The sequence below is a fragment of the Bos grunniens genome, chromosome 4 (genome assembly GCF_055505025.1).
Source record: "Bos grunniens cultivar Pamir isolate PY7600 chromosome 4, Bosgru_T2T1.0, whole genome shotgun sequence".
Lineage (NCBI taxonomy): Eukaryota > Metazoa > Chordata > Mammalia > Artiodactyla > Bovidae > Bos > Bos grunniens.
In genome coordinates, this window is record NC_141168.1 from 66,669,167 (window position 1) to 66,688,285 (window position 19,119).

The 19,119-nt window shown below is 37.5% G+C and overlaps 1 protein-coding gene across 5 annotated transcripts in view; it reads left to right on the forward strand.

The window, feature by feature from the left end:
* MDFIC (MyoD family inhibitor domain containing) overlaps positions 1-19,119 on the forward strand; it is a 157,044-nt gene that overhangs the window by 69,551 nt on the left and 68,374 nt on the right. For all 5 annotated transcript variants that reach the window (XM_086396703.1, XM_086396702.1, XM_086396704.1 and 2 more), the window contains one exon: positions 11,110-11,232. In XM_086396703.1, coding sequence (XP_086252829.1) covers positions 11,110-11,232 — 123 coding nt within the window. The remainder of the gene's footprint in view (positions 1-11,109; positions 11,233-19,119) is intronic.

The following is a 19,119-nucleotide window of genomic DNA, read 5'->3' on the forward strand; positions in this document are numbered from 1 at the left end:
CATGGGAAAGGTGTAGGAATTTGCAACATGAATATATGTACAATGTTAAAATAACTCTTACCAGGTTTTTACCCATATGCAAAATGAATTTAATTCTTACTGAGCCAAAGGTCCGTCTAGTCAAGGCCATGGTTTTTCCAGTGGTCATGTATGGATGTGAGAATTGGACTGTGAAGAAAGCTGAGCGCTGAAGAATTAATGCTTTTGAACTGTGGTGTTGGAGGAAACTCTTGAGAATCCCTTGAACTGAAAGGAGATCCAGCCAGTCCATCCTAAAGATCAGTCCTAGGTGTTCTTTGGTAGGACTGATGCTAAAGCTGAAACTCCCAATACTTTGGCCACCTCATGTGAAGAGTTGACTCATTGGAAAAGACTCTGATGCTGGGAGGGGTTGGGGGCAGGAGGAGAAGGGGATGACAGAGGATGAGATGGCTGGATGGCTACACCGACTCGATGGACATGAGTTTGGGTGAACTCTGGGAGTTGGTGATGGACAGGGAGGCCTGGTGTGCTGCAGTTCATGGGGTCGCAAAGAGTTGGACACAACTGAGTGACTGAACTGAACTGAAACTGAGCCAAGGAGTAACATATTCAATCTTTATTTTAGAAAAGCATTTCTATTTGTAAGAGAAAGTGAGGATAGGCCCTAGTGGTGGATATAGGCAAGGAAGTATAGATTTAAGAGAAATTGAGAGCTATAACTTACTAGCAGGTTCTAGCAATTGATTGTTGGGAAAGGGACAATAAGGAGAAAATAGAGAACTAACAGTGATTCTGTGAATACCATTGACCAATGTACAAGCTACAGTTGGAGAAACAGGCAGGGACAGAAGAAAAGTGGAAATGTTAAGTTTAAATTGCTAAAGGTATATTGGTGTAGAGCTAAAACTTCAAATCTATAGGTAAAGCTAGGAACTGGGGTGAAGATAATGGATCTATAAGTTATTCTCTTGGAGGTGACTAAAACTGGAAGTTAATGAGATTGCAGAAATTGTAAAGCCAGAATGGGTTGGTGGTCTTAAAGGAGAATTCCAAGTAGGCACTGCCCCAAAGAAATGATCCAGAAGGCCAGAGAATGTATTGATGAATTAAATAAGAGGCTTCTGGTTTTCTCCTTCAGGAGAATTACCAGAGAGGAAGCATCTCCCAACTTCTAATTCATATCCATCATTCTGAAGTCTAAGAAATCAATTTCAGTATACTGCAGAGTCTCTCATTATTGTCGTATTTGTGGCTTCACCACTATTTGTAATGCTCTTCTCCATCGTCTCTCACTTATTTATTTCAAGATCGGACTCAAATTATAGCTTAGAAATGCCTTTACAGATTAAAAAACTTCTTTGGTTAAGTTTTGACTTCCATTGGCCTTCACATTTGTAAATAGTGCTCAATATGGGTTGATACCTTAACCAGAGAGCTTGGGTTAGAATGTTGTTGATAAAATCTGTTGGTATAACTGAGAGGTAACAAAAGTTTTAAAAACTATGGCACTTAGAATAATGATGATGCTAAAGCACTAAAGATGGGTGTATAACCTTATTTTTAAAAAAGGGGAAGAAGGTAAAGTCCTCAATTTCTTTTATTATAGAGTTAATTGCTAAGTAGGGGGACTACTGTAGATGAGGTGTCTCTGGATTTCAGCAGTCATTAAGGTAAATTCTTTCAGGATAACTTTTTTAGATAAGAGTAAAAAGATTAAAAAGTAAAAAGATGGTGACTGCAGCCGTGAAATTAAAAGACACTTAACTCCTTAGAAGAAAAGTTATGACCAACCTAGACAGCATATTAAAAAGCAGGAACATTACTCCGCCAACAAAGGTCTGTCTAGTCAAGGCTATGGTTTTTGCAATAGTCATGTATGGATGTTAGAGTTGGACTATCAAGAAAGCTGAATGCCGAAGAATTGATGCTTTTGAACTGTGGTGTTGGAGAAGACTCTTGAGAGTCCCTTGGACTGCAAGGAGATCCAACCAGTCCATCCTAAAGGAAATAAGTCCTGAATATTCATTGGAAGGACTGATGCTGAAGCTGAAACTCCAATACTTTACCCACCTGATACAAAGAACTGACTCATTTGAAAAGACCTTGATGCTGGGAAAGATTGAGGGTGGGAGGAGAAGGGGATGACAGAGGATGAGATGATTGGATGGCATCACCGACTCAATGGACATGAGTTTGAGTAAACTCCAGGAGTTGGTGATGGACAGGGAGGCCTGGTGTGCTGCAGTCATGGGATCACAAAAAGTCGGACACGACTGAGTGACTGAACTGAACTGAAAAAGATTATCATGCTTATAAAAGTAAATTGAATGTGGAGGCTCTGTCACATGGAGGAAGGATTAGAGTGATGGCAAAGAACAAAATTCTATAAATCAGTGAAAATTATAAGTCAATTTTAGACGATTTGGGGAAAGTCTTTGAATCCTTAAGAAGTCCTGACTTGAAGTAAGCTATTTTCTGAGGCGGTTTCCCTGTCTCTGGAATTATTCATGCCTGCTCTCCTTGCCTTCGTTCTGGGATGCTGGATGTTGATATTTTGAACTGAATTTATGTTATCAGGTTGGGTTAAGAGATCTTTATGAGCCCGTGTAACTCAAAATTCTATGAGCCTTATGAATGTTTGGCTTTAATATGAGTGAATTTGCTGGCAGGAAGAACATTATTGAACTTGTGTTTGAAGATGCAGGCGTCTGGGGTCAGTTATCCTGAAAATACATTTTTAGGCTGAGGAACTTTAGATTCTGATGTAAAAGGTGCAGGAGAGTAAGATGACTGAGGTCTCGTGTCCTGGTTCCCTGTGTCAGCTTGCGTTTTTCTAACCTCCCCACTACTTTTTTTTTTTTATGGAAAGTGCCTAATTCTTCTTACCCCTCATTTATTTAGAGCCCTGATTGTTGAGATATTAATTTGCACTGTTGCTGCAGTTTGCACCTATCTGTTTGCATATTGTATTCAATTGTGTATTCATATAATTTTAAAATTGTTCTCTGATTTGCTGTGTATAAAACCTATTGTTCTCTACCCACCCCAGCTAAACTAGTTGAGTCAGTGTCATTTTTCTCATTCTTTCAAATCTAAACACATCATAAGCTTCTAACTGCATAAGAAGCCCTTTGAAGGAATGAATTTAGCTTTTTCCCAGAATTCTTACTATTTTTCAAAATAATGGCAATAACAATTAGTTGATTAAATTGATTTAAGCATTTAATTAATTCAACAAACATAGTATGTCTGATTATATGATAAGTTTTGTATATATATATAAAACTAAGAAATTTTGTAATATGCTCATTCATCTGCTAAAAATGCTTTGGTTTTAATCTTAAAATGTTTTGGACAATGAAATTTTAATCTGTTTTAGAACATCAGGCAAAGCAGGCGGGTTTTGCAATGTTTCTTAAAGGTCATTAAGCTTAAGGGATTATTTTTTCTTTTTTCTTTATTTGGATCAGCGAGGAAGTGAAATTCCAGAGCCTCAGGTCTTCCTGAAAGCTGCCTTATCTTTGGTTTTTAAAGGTTACATTTGTAAAATATTTGTAGATTTCCACATTTCTTAGCCTCTGGGAAATAGAGACCCAGATTAAAAAAAAATTTTTTTTACTTTTCCCAAACATTTTAGTTTCAGATTATTTAAGATTTCATAATCCAGAATACACATAGATAATCTGAAATAATGTTGGTATTTGAATGGAAGAGTAAAAATGAAATTGTTTACAGATAAAGGAGATGTGAATATAGGTTTCATGGCAATAAGAATATACATATTATATAGATTATAAGTGATCTCTCATAGGTTAAAATAAAATATTTAATTGATGTAGATCAGCATGCAGCAGCCCCAAATTTTATGCATAAAGAAAGCTACTAATACTGCTTGCTTTAAGAAATAAGTAAATTGTATACTGATTAAGTTTTATGCAGTTTTATAAGGATATCTGCCAAGCACCATCATTTATACTAGTCTTCCACAAAATATACATATTAAGTACAGATAAGTAGATTTGATGATTGGTTTGTGCATTTGAACTATGCCTAGTTCAAGAGAATATTTAATGTAACCTGTAAAAGTACTTTAAAATACATATATATATATATATCTCAAATATATAAATATATAAAATGCACATATATATACACACACAGAATAATGGAAACTAGGAGATCCAAGCCTGAGGGAAAATTGAAATGTATTGGTATAACTGCAGGGTCAAACCCAATGATTCAATTTTATCTGCAAATGTGAGGCAAAAAGAAAGCATTTTCTCTAATATAATTTTCATTGTCCATAAGGAAAAATATATATATAGCTTTTCAAAGGAAGAAATAGTTTTCCTTATATTCAGTCTGTAAACAGATTTCTAGCTTGGTTTTTATATAGTGATTACTGAGTAGATAGATACTGTCCTCAACACCTCCCTAAGGTTTTAAAAAGGTGCTTATTGTAATGACACTTAATATAATATTAGTAGCAAGTATGAATGAGCCCTTACTATATACCAGACATTCTACTTTCCAGGCATGGTTCCATTTCTTTCCACATCCACCTTCTGATATAGGGACTGGTGTTACTACCGTTTTAAAGACAAAGATTACAGAAATTGCCCAGGATCCATGTAGTTCGTGGTGGATCCAGGTCCCTTGATTTCAGATTCTGTGCTCTTAAACATTTTTCCAGTAAAATGCACAGTGTAAGGATAGTATTTCTGTCCCTGAGAGCCTGAGTCTTTTTATTTATCATTTGTTCTTATTCATTGAGTTGTGCATGCGTGCTTAGTCCAGTCTGACTCTTTGTGGCACCTCAGACTATAGTCCTCCAGGCTCCTCTGTTCATGGGATTTTCCAGGCAAGAGTATTGGATTGGGTTGCCATTTCCTCCTCCAGGGAATCTTCCTGACCCAGGAATCAAACCCATGTCTCCTGCATATCCTGCATTGGCAGGCAGATTCTGTTTATCAAGAAAGATTCAAATGTCTGGACTTGTAGACAATATTGTCTCTTTCTTGGAAAACGATGAGGCATGAACAGTATTGTACATGTTTTAAAAGTTCGTTAGGTAACTTTGGCAAGCTCATTTCATCCTGGAAACAGATTACAACATTATTAGATTCTTTTCTTACTCTTATTTGTTAAAACCATGTATCTGTTCAGATAATAAATATGCTTGACTACAAACTAATGAAAAAAAAAAAAAAAACCCTCATGAATACTTTGAATGATTGTCTTATAGACGTGAGTTTATTATTTCTATCTACAATGGGCAGAACTAGAAGTAGCTAAAGATCACTTGATGGCATATTTATACTTAAAGAACAATTTACTACTGAATCAGACTGACAAAGAGTAGAATATGATCCCTTATGAGGTACCATTCCTTGGAATTTTGGAGAAAGGCTGAGTATTGCAATGGGCTTTCTACCCTGGAAGAGATATGAAATTAGCTAATGGGTTCTGAAGATGAAATAAATAAAACATATTAATGTCCTTTGAAAGTTGCTAATACTGTAAGTATAAAATTCATTAATTTATTCTTTCAACAAAAGGAAGCATTTTCTTCTTCTTTACTTAACAACTACATATCAGCTGAATGGTTGTTAATATGGCATAGATAATATTTTACATGTATTATTATCCAGTGTACTCTTTTATACATTTAGATTGTTCTGTCTTGTTAATCACTTTTAAGTTATTTTATTCCCCAACTGTCTGAGATAAGTAAAACTCTCAAGTTTTAAAAATTAGATAATGCCAACTAGGCAAAATATTATAAAATTTTAAATCAAATGGAAATTCTATTTACCTGAATCTCATATCCTTTAGCAAGAATAATCAAGATTGGAGAGAGATTGCTTCTCACCATTCACGCCTTTCTTTAGAAAAATAATAAAAAATAGAGTATTGATCCTGTCAGATAGTCATTTCTGAGTATGACATATTATATTTAAATTAATCCTTTAGAATTCTTACCTTTTTCCTTTGACTGTTAGGTATAATTTATGCTTGTCATTTTCTTTGAAAATTAATTCAAACCCAGGGCTTTACAGAATTTTTCTATGATTTTTCTCTTCTCCATTCTAAACACCCTACAGTGTGTGTGTGTGTATGAAGTTTTGGCTCAATTGTTTAGCCTTTGTGCAGACTCGGATTTACAGAATTTTACAGACAACAAAGCCATCTCTGCAGCCATCCAGCTCAATGCCCTCATTTCTGGATAAAGAGAATGAGGCTGAGCCCCAGACACACAGCTGGTCAGTCTTTGACCCAGAATTAAGACCCAGGGCAGTTTTCATTTCCTTCTGTTTTGTAGTTGCTTGATTATTTTGTGTGTGTGTTTGGTCTCCCCAGCTAGAGGATTCATTATCAGGGAGCAAGCTTTTCCCCCTCATCCACTGATTCTTCTGCGTTTCCCTCCTTGGTGTGGGCAAAGGAGAATGTGTGGGAGCTAGCCTCTTGGCAGCAGATGCCAGTGGTATATGACTGTCCTTTGCTCTAGTGATATTTTTAAAGTGTCTTCAACTTTTGTATTAACATCTAACACATACTTCTTAATGTTCATCTATTAGTAGGACTGTTTAGTGTTACGTGTAGTAATTTAGGTTTTAGTGTTGTCCTAACATAGGGATAGAACTAAATCCCTCTATTTTAATTAGTGATTTGATAAAATTATATTTTCTGATAACTTGGACTACTCTGACAAAGGGATGAGAAGCAAGGCCTATATCTCAGTATTTGATGGGCTTTTCTAAATTTTCTCTAAATTTTACAGTACAGAAGGGCTTCCCTGGTGGCTCAGATGGTAAAGAATCTGCCTGCAATTCAGGAGACCTGTGTTCAATCCTTGAATTGGGAAGCTCCCCTGGAGAAGGATTCCCTCTTCTGGCAACACACTCCAGTATTCTTGCCTGGAGAATTCCATGGACTGAAGAGCCTGGGCAGGCTAAGTTCATGGAGTCATGAAGAGGTGGACACAGCTGAGCAATTAACGCTTCCTAAGTTTTCTCTAAATTGTATAGTACCAAAGAGCTTACCTAAAACAGTCCTCTTCAAATCTGGCTGTATATGATGGTGACACCCTCCTTTCTCTGTATCACCCAAATTGGGACCCTGAAGTTGGGACTTGTGCATCTTTGTGTTAAATGTGGTCTACAGTAGAGAGCCAGTGGCTTGGAAGAACAGCATGATTGACATCATGAAGATCCCCTTTTAAGAGAAATTTACTAAGTTGGGAAAGAGTGCTTGTATATATATAGTTGGGGAGGAAAGGATGAATATACAGAAACCTGTAGAAAGATAGATTGATTTTATGCTTCATTGAAATTATTTGATCGCCTTTGAGATCTTTGTGGTCCTGTCATATCTTTCAGGCCCAAATAGCAGTTGAATTGCACCTACAGACCTTCATAAAGCTAGAAAGGAATCAGTTAAACCAGGACCATGGCTTCTGCTGCTGTAATTCAGAAGTGATAGACAACGTAAACAGATAACAGAAATCCATTATTAGAAACTGCTATTTTCTCCTCTTAATGAGTAGTGGCTGACCCAAACCTATTGAAAGTTGTAATAAGATTGGCTGGACATCATGGTGCCCATTTTGCAGTAATCAGTTAAATCTCATTCTCTCTGAGTGCATTTATTCAATATTAGATATAACTGCACACCATTTATGAGGCTGCCATTTTCATTAAATGTTAAAGATGTGTTAATAAAAATAGATATGTTAAAAAAAACACAAACTAGTCAAGTAGTCACAGAAGTTTATGAGTGAAGAATTGGTGAGTCAGTTTAAATTTGGAGTTTTTTCTGAGCCTTGCTCTGGTTCTGAGTGTTAAGGATCATAGCAAAAGCCTGAGAACAACTCTTAGGGACGTTTAGTTTTCAAAGGAGGCAATGCTGGGTAGATTGACGATTGTGATTTAATAGTAGTTACATAGTTATCATTTCTTGAATGTAATGAGACAGAGAATGATAATTTTTCTTTTCTTTTACAACTTGAGAAGGACTCTAGAGATCATCTAATTCTAGAATTTCCCAGATAAGGAAACTTAAAAAAAAAAAAGCTAATTGTCTCAGTAAATATTCAGAGCAGGAGGAGCATTGTTTTCTTCTTAGCAGTGGGTCACTACTAAAATTGTGTGTGTACGAGCCACATAACATTTTCATTTAGTCAATGGGAGAGTTGAGAGGGTCTGTGTTTAGCACTTGAATATTGGACATGATTCAAATGTGAGTCAAGTGTGTCTAGAGGCTTTATTCATACCTATTTTCTTTTAGTCAGCATTGCTTCATAATGCCCTGGTTTCATGAATTAATTTTAATGGAATTAAACTTGAACAGCTCAAAATTATATAATTAATTTCATTCAGCTTCAATTAGAGTTACTAATTGAATCAAGCCTACTAGCATGACACCTGGCGGCAGTCAGCTACATAACAGTAGCAGCAAGAAAGTAGGACTCTGCTGAGGAGAGAGTCCCTGTGTAGAGCTACTAGAAAAATCTTTTCTATTGATCATCTCAGAAAGGCCTTGGGTTGACTGTGGCAGTGGAAAGATTTCAGAAGTTGTTTTAAAAAGTCAAGATTTTAATTGAAACTAACACATCTCAGGAAGGTTACGTTTTTCCTAGGATAATGCTGAGTAAATGTTACATAAATCTAGAACATGTTGGTTTAGTATGGTTCTAATTTATATTTTACTGCTATCTGAATACGGTTTTCCTTTCTAAAAATACTTAGCATTGAAGACCCAATTTTTTAAAATTCAGAAATCTTAGCCTCTGGACTTATTCCTGAGTGTCCATCTATTTTCATGTGTTGAAATGTATTTTATGGCAGAACTTTTCAATTGTGAAATCTCCATGGTACAGGAGAAATTTCTGCATGTGCAGAACTTTTTTTTTTTTTTTTTCCCTTCCACTGGAAATGTTAATACAGTTGACTAACAACTTCTGTTTGAATCTCTTTCCTTTCCTTGCTTCCATGGCTTGACATCATCTAGTTTTTCTTCCTTCTCTGATTCCTTTCTAATTGTATAGAACCCTCCTGATACTCTTCTTTTCATAGACTTACAGTTTTGGTGAGCCTATTCACTTGAATGACTTGGGCAGTCAAGTTTAGGAAGATAACTGTTTCAGCTATAACTTTGTGACTTGCAGATGTTCAAAACTAAACTCATCCACTAGACTGTTGGTTGGGCTATAGTCCATGAAGGTTGGGATGTGTTTTGTAATTGATTGTATATTCAACTGCATAATACAGTGCCCAAATATCTACTATATACAAATATATATTTTTATTTAAAAAATATATATTTAAAGTATAGTTGATTTATAATGTGTTAATTTCTGCTGTGCCAACGTGCTCAGTCGTGGCCGACTCTTTGTGATCCCGTGTACTGTAGCCCACCATGTTCCTCTGTCCATGGAATTTTCTAGGCAAGAATACTGGAGTGGGTTACTATTTCCTTTTTCAAATTTCTGCTGTACAGCAGAGTGATTCAGTTATACATAGATACATATACAAATATGTATTTTATAAATTATTTTCCTGATCTCTAGGTTTTCCCAGTCAAATCTATTCTAAGACGACTCAGTCATCTCCAGCTATCATCTTCTTTGATAGACTGTGAATCCTCTAATTATTTTCTCACAGTTACCTCCTTTCCCATCTTCTTATCCAGGTGACAAAACTCTCATCAGTCTCCCTTTTAGTTTCCCTTACTCTGTTCTCCCTGTTAGATGCGTCCATCTTCCAGTGCTTCTTAAGGATTTAAGGACAGTTGAATCACCTGGGTCCCCCACCCCCAAATTAAAGTAGAATTTTAGGTTATGAGGCCCAGGAAACTATTTTTTAAGAAGTCCCCTGAGTGAGTTAAAGTACCCACTCCAGTGTTCTTGCCCAGGGACGGGGGAGCCTGGTGGGCTGCCGTCTGTGGGGTCGCACAGAGTCGGACACGACTGAAGCGACTTAGCAGCAGCAGCAGCAGCAGCAGGATTGAGAACCTCTGGTGTGTATAAGTTTGTTCATTTCCCCTATGTGTGGCTTTGATTAGACAGTTCATAAAGCTACCGTGCCTACTGTCACTTGTTTATCTTACTTTGAAATTAGGTCCAGATTTTTCACCTTGGCATGCAAATATCCATAGCATGTCCCTGTTCAGACTTTTCTTATTTCCTAATATCCCTCTTTAAGTAGTTCACAGTGCAGAAAATTTGAACTCTTGCCCAAGTGTCTGCTTTTGGAGTTTGCCCTGCAATTCTTTCACTTGGAATGGCTTTTCTCTCATCTCTACTTTGAGAATTCCTGCTGATCTTAAAGATTATCCAACATACACCATTTTCTATCATGCTTTTCTTGAGCTCTGAATTCTGTTGAGTATCTTCGTACTTTGAATCTCTTTAGTGCTCTAGACCTCTCATGACATTCATTTACCCTTGTGTTATAGTCAGCTTTTTGCTTATGTTCCCAATAAGACATTACTTTTCCTTACTCATTGGCTTCCTCCCTGGAGAACCCATAAACTCACAAATAAATCTCTCATCATCTTTGATGCTTTCCCTGCCACCCTTGCCCTCTAATGTGTGGACTCACTTCCATCCTTGGTAGAATTGTTACACATTTTTCTATCATGGCAGATCATTTGCTATGTTTTGATAACCTGTTTACAGTAATCTTAACAGACAGTTTTTACAGTAAAATGTTTCTTCAATGCTAGTCATAAAGTGCATGTGTGTGTGCTAAGATGCTTCAACCCTATGGGCTGTAGACTATCAGGCTTCTCTGTGCAAGGGATTCTCCAAACAAGAGTGGATTGCTATGCCCTCCTCCAGAGGGTCTTCCTGACCCAGGGACCAAACCTGCGTTTCTTGAGTCTCCTGCATTGGCAGGCATGTTCTCTACCATTAGTGCCGCTTCTGAAGCGCAGTCATAGAGTAGATGCTAGTAAATCTCTATTGAGTCAATAACGTAGGCAATGGTTAGTAGAGGTATTGTGCCTATTTCTTTAAATTATGGCAGATTTATAGAAGCATTTGGGAAAAAGGAAATCTATAAAAATGAAAACAGAAAAATATGTAACATTTAATGATAATACTTTTTTTTTTTTTTTTTTTTTTAGAAAAATGTGATAAAGAAAATACTGAGAGAGAGATAACTCAAGCTACCGATAGCTGCTTCACACATGGAGAGATGCAAGACCAGTCCATTTGGGGAAATTGTTCGGATGATGAACTCATCAGAAGTAAGTATTTTTGGAGAAAATTGGAGTGATTCAGGGACATAACTATAATAATATGCTCTCAGTTAATCATCTCATATAATTCTACTAGAAATCTGTAAATCAGCAACTTACCTGCAAGTGTTTTTCATGAGTCTTTTAAAATATAGAAGTAAAAGCAGTGTATAAATAATACTGTCTGCCGGCTTTCATCCTGTCTTTAAAAAGGAAGTATTGAGCTGAAAATTTTGAACTCCATCCTCAGAGAGATTTAGACAAAACTTAATTCCTTCTTGAGTAACAACTAAGCAGAAGTTGGACAATTCTACGTATAAACAGACAGTGAAACTAAAAAGATAGAGATGAGGTAGAGGACAGTGAGTAGTATTTTGGTAACGCATGTGGTCCCTGTTCTGGCCAAATGATTCCAAACTGTTTTTTCACAGTTAACACTTTTATCACTACTTAGCTTCTTTTTATTCTCTTCCTCTTCTTAAAAGTGCTCTGTAGAATATGTAATAAGCTTTGGTTTAGTTTTGTTTTACTCTGGGAATGTCCAGAAACACCAGTATCTTTTAAGTGCTATTCAGAATCCATGTTGATGGCAGGTTGTGCTTGTTCTGGCCGCTAAATTCCCCCTGGTGGATTCAAGATGAATTTGCCACATAGTTAAAGATTCTGTGTAGTGAATGTACATATAGAAAGAACACCACTGTGCTGTGCCATGCCTGGATGGCCTTAGGAGTACTACATCTGAAATTATCATTTATGGTAACCAAATTATCCATGTCACTTTTCAAATTTTCAGAGAAGACAGAGGAAAATTTTATTCTGGGAATCAAGTGTTACTTTACTTTTTTTTGTTGTTTTTAATTTAATTCTTCAGTTCAGACAACTCTATAATACTGAAACTTTTTTGTGTTACTTATTACATTTACTTTGAATAATTGAAACCAAATAGAAAAAAAGCAGGTAGAAGGAAAAACCAACTTTGTAGAAGAAAAAAAAAACAATAAAAACACTGTAGAAGGAGACGTAAAGTTTTCAAGCAAAAGCTCTAAAAGTGACTGTTTTAGTTTAATTTTAGAACTATTTGGTTTTTTACACTTTTCTACTGGGGAAGGGAATAGAAAGGAAGTGAAACTCAGAAATTAGGAGCAAGATTTATTCAGCTTTTCCAAAGAATCAAAAAAAATTATTTCAAGTAAATATTTATCTCCAAAACATATATTGGTCATCTTCTTTCTAAATGTTGACACTGCTATTGTGAAACTTAAGGGTTTGTGAGATACTAGCATATTTTATCTGTGATTTTTCAGCAACAAGAGAGCATGAGACAGGGTCTTACAGACAATTTTAACTTTACCTTTTGGGAGGCATGATTGTTTGCTTGTTTTTTTCCCCCTGTATTCATAGAATTTTAAGTATGTGTGTTTCATTAATTGATTTATTTCACCAGTTTCCCTTCCCAAGGCCCACACTTGGAAAAACATGAATAAGAACTCATAGGATAACAACTAAAATATAACCACCGTTGCATAAGGATATGGAGAGTCATGTTGTGTTAAAAAAAAGTCATGTTTTAGTGCTATTTGATGAAACTCATTTTAGCCGCAGTACTCACATCATTAAAGTGAATGGATTTAAAAGAGACTCCTCTCTCTTGTCTGTATTGATTATGGACAGTGATAAATATTGTAAAGTGCATGAAATAGTTTTTTTAATTGAGATAATGATGCAGCCTGTGTCATGGGGTACTGGAGTATTTGGGAACAACTGTCTAGGTACACATACTAACATACACTGAAAGAACCCAGAGAGAGAGATTTATTACCTCCTTTGAGAGAGTGGCTGGGAAAATTGACAGATGAATGGATATCAGAAGATAATGGCCAAAGACAGTAATGCTGCTCTTACTCAAAACATAAGTTGCCGAGAATTTCCACATATTTGTGGGTGACTTTGGATTATGAATTCTGATGACAGATTTCAGAAACTACATGTTTGTTATTTTCCCAGTCACACTTCTCTAGACAAAGGCTACTCTGTTGGGTCTACAGAAAAATTTGATATGTGGATTTTCCAAAATGGAACACTTTATGTCATCTTTAAAACCAACTCAAGCCTGGATAGCATCTGCAAGTTTGATAATCTGATAGCTTTTGCTGTTCCAACTCCCAGACACTAACGTCTGCTAAGCTAGCCTGACTTTCCATCTTTGGCTTTCCCCATTGAGTCCTTGGCCATCTCTGCGTCATTTAGCGTCTGTCTCTCTTAACCCTGCAGTTAGAGAGATGTGTGTTTTCCTCTTACTTCAGCATCTAGAGCATTTTTGGGGCCTAGTGCATCTTTTGTAATAACAATAGCCCTGGAAAGAAGGCTGTGGCTCAGAGCTGCGTGGGGAGGAGGGGAACATCTGCGTGAGTCAGGCCTGGGCTGGCTCCTGTGCCAGGAGTCCTGTGCGGCTCCCTGAGCACCGTGGAAGAGGCGGACAGCTGGCTCTCATGGAATTGATTTTAGTTTCCCACTGTAGTGCGAGGTTAGCTGGATGGAGGGATCATCAGAAAAATAAGGCCGGCTGGGGTGTGGGAACATTTTCAAATGTGCAACCCACTCTTTTTCCAAGCTTCCATGGGACAGTTCAGCTGCATAAGCAAGAAGCAAAGGGGAGTGACTCTGCTGTTGAATACAACTTCTCTCTGTCTCTTCTTGAGAGTGGTGAGTGAGGGCTGGCAGCTAACATCTCTGTTGTCCCGGATGCCTGCTGCCTTTTTTGTTGGACATTTAAGGCATAATTTATAGGGGACTGTTAGCTGTCAGTGTGACGAGGCTGTTTTTACTTTTCTGAGAATAACTGGGCTCTGGAAAGTCAAGGGAGTGGCTGCTTTGGAAATTGTATTCTAATTAAAGGGTGTATTCTCAGGCCTCATAAACGAGATCCAAGCTGAGAATAATTTCCAAATTATTCTGTGAACTTTAACCCTGACCTCAGTGGACCACCCACTTGTGGCTCCCACTGGGTACAAGTTCTACACAGATTTCCAGCTATGTGTGCCTCCCCTAGTCCTTCTAGAAAACATCACAGGTGGCAGACCTGAGGGACTGTGCTCTCAAGGCCTGGATTTCAAGTCAGTTGTCCTTGAGTTGCTAACTTATTAGAATCCTTTCTTGAAGTTATAAATAAAGAGCAGAAATCCATATGGAATCAAACATTTCGAATAAATAGGCCACATACAATCTGGTCAGGGAATGTGCATTGTAGCTCTGTTTCTTATGAAATTTAAATTAAAAAGATATTTCCAACCACTGAAATTTGTTATTTAAAAAAAATCTAAATCAAATAAGTAAAGAATTAAAAACATAAGAAGGTTTTGTGAGGAAGTTTGGGAGAGTTTTGTTTTTTAATAATTTTTTTATTCTCTTTACAATTTAAAAGCCATTTGTATTCTGAGAAAAATATTCTGGTATTTAATTTCTGGAATGGGGCTTCCATTTTAGAATTTGTAAGAGTCTCTTTCTATGGCTAACACTGGCTTTTCCCCTCAGAGTAGCATATGTGGGACAGTATATAATTTGGAGCTATGCCTTATTTTAATAATCACTGGTCCTCTAATTTGGTGGAATAAATGTTGCAGTGAAGTGACATCCTCAATTAATACTAATTTTTCTATTTAATCCATAATATGCATAAACTGATAACAGGCAATAGGCAACATTTCATGTTTTAATTAGACTAGAAAAGGAATAGAAGTAACATTTTGATCTCGGTCTTTGGGGGGATTTTTAAGGTAGGAAGGAGTATATCTGTGAGTGTGTGTGCGTGTGTGTGTGTGTTACTGTACCTATACTCATAGGCATGAGTAAATTTTCCTTTAATTTAGGTCAAATTCTACTATTCTAATTATTTCCTATGGAGAGCTTACATTTTTCTTCTTTCTAAAGTGCCTCAGGTGTCTCAGATTTTTCTGGGTCTTTCTGAAAATTCTTATTACTTAACTTTATCGTTGGACATCACTTTTTACATAAACGTCTCCTAATTCTAAATGTCATTACTTCACTCCAGAAATTTTCCTTAGCTTCCCTTCCGAAATAAATTTCCCATTAAATGAAACTATTTTGCTCAGCTAATTCTCTCCTTTGTGATCTTGTAGAATTCCCATGATCTGAAGCAAAGTTAGAATGCTCTACTTAAATGGTAATCCCCATTCTATTTAACCCATTTATTCATTTTGAAGAGGTTTTAGTTCTCATAATAGTAAGCACTTAATTGGTCTTAAAACACAAGCCTCTCTCTCTAATTCACAATCGCCTCCTCTTTACTGAGCTTGTACGTCCTTCTACTTGAAATCCTCCTCTTGGCATCCGCTGAGTTTCCTCACAACATCCAGAGGCTCTGCTGTTAGGGACCCTCATTTCTTTTACCAGCCTTTGCTAACTTATTGCTGATCACCCATTAATGAATACCATTTCATTACACTAGAGAATGCTTCCTCTATGTAAAATACTGAAAAGCAGAGACTATTCAGGTGTACTGTTTATACTTAGAGCATTTTTAACTTTAAATGTAAGGAAAGAAAACTGAGAGGTTTGGATTTAAATCTTCTCAGTGGCACTCATGTTTGAACGCACATCACAGTATTATTTGGTTTTCTTTAGAATTCATTTTATACAGAAGAGGCATAGACAAGCTCTCCTCCCACCTCGCATAAGTACCACCCAATAGGACTGGGAAATATGGCTCTCCTGTTACGTTTCATAGTTAATTGGAGATTCTTGCCTTAATACTTCATGTTTCTTCACGTGGGAGTCCATATTTGGGAGCACGTCATGGTGACTTCCACCGTGCTCAGCGTTTACTCCTATTTGTTGCTCAGAAAAATTATCCTTTTTAATATGTTGACCAAATGGTTATGTAGCTACAGTTCAGATGCTTTAATTGTTGCTATAGAGAGGAACCTATAACCATCAGTTATTCCAAAACCAATTCATGGTTTGGTTTCAGGGTTGGGTGGATAACCATAAGCCATTTCTGATGGCTCCCCATATTGGTCGATGACAGCCATTTTAGACTGTTCTAGAATGGAGCTCAAGTTCCCTGACACACTTTTTCCTAGAGGTGCATTACTCCATGCTCATCTGGGTTCTGCCCTAAAAGCTAGGGAGAACCATTGTCCATGTTTTGTTTTAAGTACCTTAGGTTCAGGGTCCTAGAGAGCAATAGAAGCTGAATGCCAGAATCCAGACCCTGGATGCATCATTAATAATGGCATAGAGAAAGTTCCCTAAACTCTCTGAGATTGTATTTCTCATTTTTAGAATGTAGGTACTGATTCTATATACCTCATTGTACTATTTTAAAGGTTATATAAGAAAATGCATATTACATGTTGATTAGCACAGAGCTAAGTGGGTAAGCACTCAAGTGAATTTATCAGTTTTTATTATGATTGTTCTTGGGCCCAAGTATCAGTTATAAGGCTTTTTTCTCCACTCTCTGTGATGGGTTATGTGTCCAGACATACTGGGTACAGAGACCAGGTTTTTCTGAGACCATTAATACTTATGGCCATGACTGAGGCCAGCACAGTTGCTGCTACATGGTTTATGCTTAATAAATGTTTGATTACTTAAGTGTATTGAATTAATGAGAGGAGGGAAGAGATTCTTTACCCATCTTGCTTCTATTATTTCAGGTTTAAGGTCCTATGATGAACATTGTAAATCATTGCCTTTTTCCTTTTAATCCTTCTAACCCCCTTCTTAGGTAAGCTTCCCAGGTGGCTCAGTGGTAAAGAATCTGCCTGCCGTTGCTAGAGACGCAGGAGACAAGGGTTCTATCCCTGGGTATGGAAGCTCCCCTGGAGAAAGAAATGGCAACCCCCTCCAGTATTCTTGCCTGGAGAATTCCACGGACAGAGGAGCATAGCGGGCTGCAGTCTATGGAGTGGCAGAGTCAGGAATGACTGAGCACACACACACAGCCTTCTAACTCCCAAGCTACACCTGGTTCATTTAATTAACTTTCAAGTTCCACAGATGCTCTAATGATGTAAAGCTGTCAAGTCCTAAGTTTGACTGCTATTCATTGATAAGGCTCTTTTGAAGCATTCTAAGTGAACTGTGGCAGCGTTCTGGATAATGTGTATTGTCTGTGGAGGTGGTTAGGGATGACACTTTGGTTAGAGCCTTTCCCCCTATTCCTTATTTTTCTTGCCTATTTATAAGAAAAAGTCTGAGACTGCTTCAGTTCCCTTCCTTCCTTCGTTTTTCCTTTGCTTGCTTTCTCGTTAACTCTCCACCTCCTCCTGTCTCTCCTTTCTTGTTTCTTCTCATATTTCTCTCTGCCCTTCTCAGTTAGTTTTTGTTTTGTATCTATAAAATATATTTTTAAATTATTCTTAGATTCCTATTTATGTTATTTAATGTATTACTTCACTTTTCACTTTTCACCTTTATCAAATACCACGATTCATTCAGTTTCCATTTTACATCCTACTGCTCTTTTGTTAACGGAGAAGGCAATGGCAATGGCACCCCACTCCAGTACTCTTGCCTGGAAAATCCCATGGACAGAGGAGCCTGGAGGGCTGCAGTCCATGGGGTCGCTATGAGTCGAGCACGACTGAGTGACTTCACTTTCACTTTTCACTTTCATGCACTGGAGAAGGACATGGCAACCCATCCCAGTGTTCTTGCCTGGAGAATCCCAGGGATGGGGGAGCCTGGTGGGCTGCCGTCTATGGGGTTGCACAGAGTCGGACACGACTGAAGCGACTTAGCAGCAGCAGCAGCTGTCTTGTTAAAGATTAAGATTTTCAGATATTCCTAAAATCTTTTGATCTTTTTGAGGTGAGATGAGATGGTATTGAAGTACAAGTGGTAGACGAGGGCTCAGTGAGGAAACCAGACTTACTCTTTTTCCACTTGGGAGTTCATTGAACTAGAGGGAGGAGCTGAGGCTTGGGAACTAGTTTAGAGACCACCATGAAAATGCTAACCACTGAAGAAATAAATAACCTTCAGTGATCAAGACCATAAACACTGTGGTCTAGATAATTTTAGTTCTCAAACCTCAAACTTCCTGGGTCTGAACACTCTGTGAATTTATGCAGAGATTAATACTTGTACAATGTGTTACTATAATGAATTTTCAGGATTAGGAATCAAACTGTAACTTTGAAAACTGAATAAAAAATTGGTTACATTACGACGGGGTGCTAATAGTTTGCCGAAACTGTTGTGTTGGATACAGTGATGAATGATACAGAGTGGTCTCCGCATTCAGAATTTAGTCTGGTGGGAGAGACATACAGTTCATCTTGAAATGATAGTGTGTGTTTTGAATGCTATGATAAGTAACTGCAGGTGGCTTTGTGTTCACATTTGTGAAACATGCTCAGGTAGAGGAGGGTCCGAGGGGGCTTTCCAGAGGAAGTGATGTCTGAGATGACACCTGAAGGAGTGTGGAAGTAGGTGGATTCAGCTTCAGTCAGTAAGACATCTTGGGTAAGGGACTGGCAGGAGCTGGAAGGGAGACCAAGGTTTTAGTTTGGGCAAATGATAGTGGTGATGAAACGACAGTGGGGCAAAGGGTTTAAGGACATTGTCCAACGAGGGCTTCAGGTGATGGGTTGTGAATATCAAATGGGTAGGGAAAGAAGTAAAGACTGGAAGGATCTTCCAAATAAAAAAGAAAAACCAATGAGACTAATGAATCCCTGAAGATTTCTTTTTTTTTTTTTTAAGAAACAAAAGTAAGTATAGATGCAGTAAGTGAATGGGATAGGTGGAAACAGAAGACGGATAATGAGAATGGGAAATAGGAACTTAAAGATTTCTGCAGTGAAACAATCCCAGGTGAGGACAAAGGACTGAGTGTGAACCTGAGGATGGGTGGTGGAAATAGCTTTT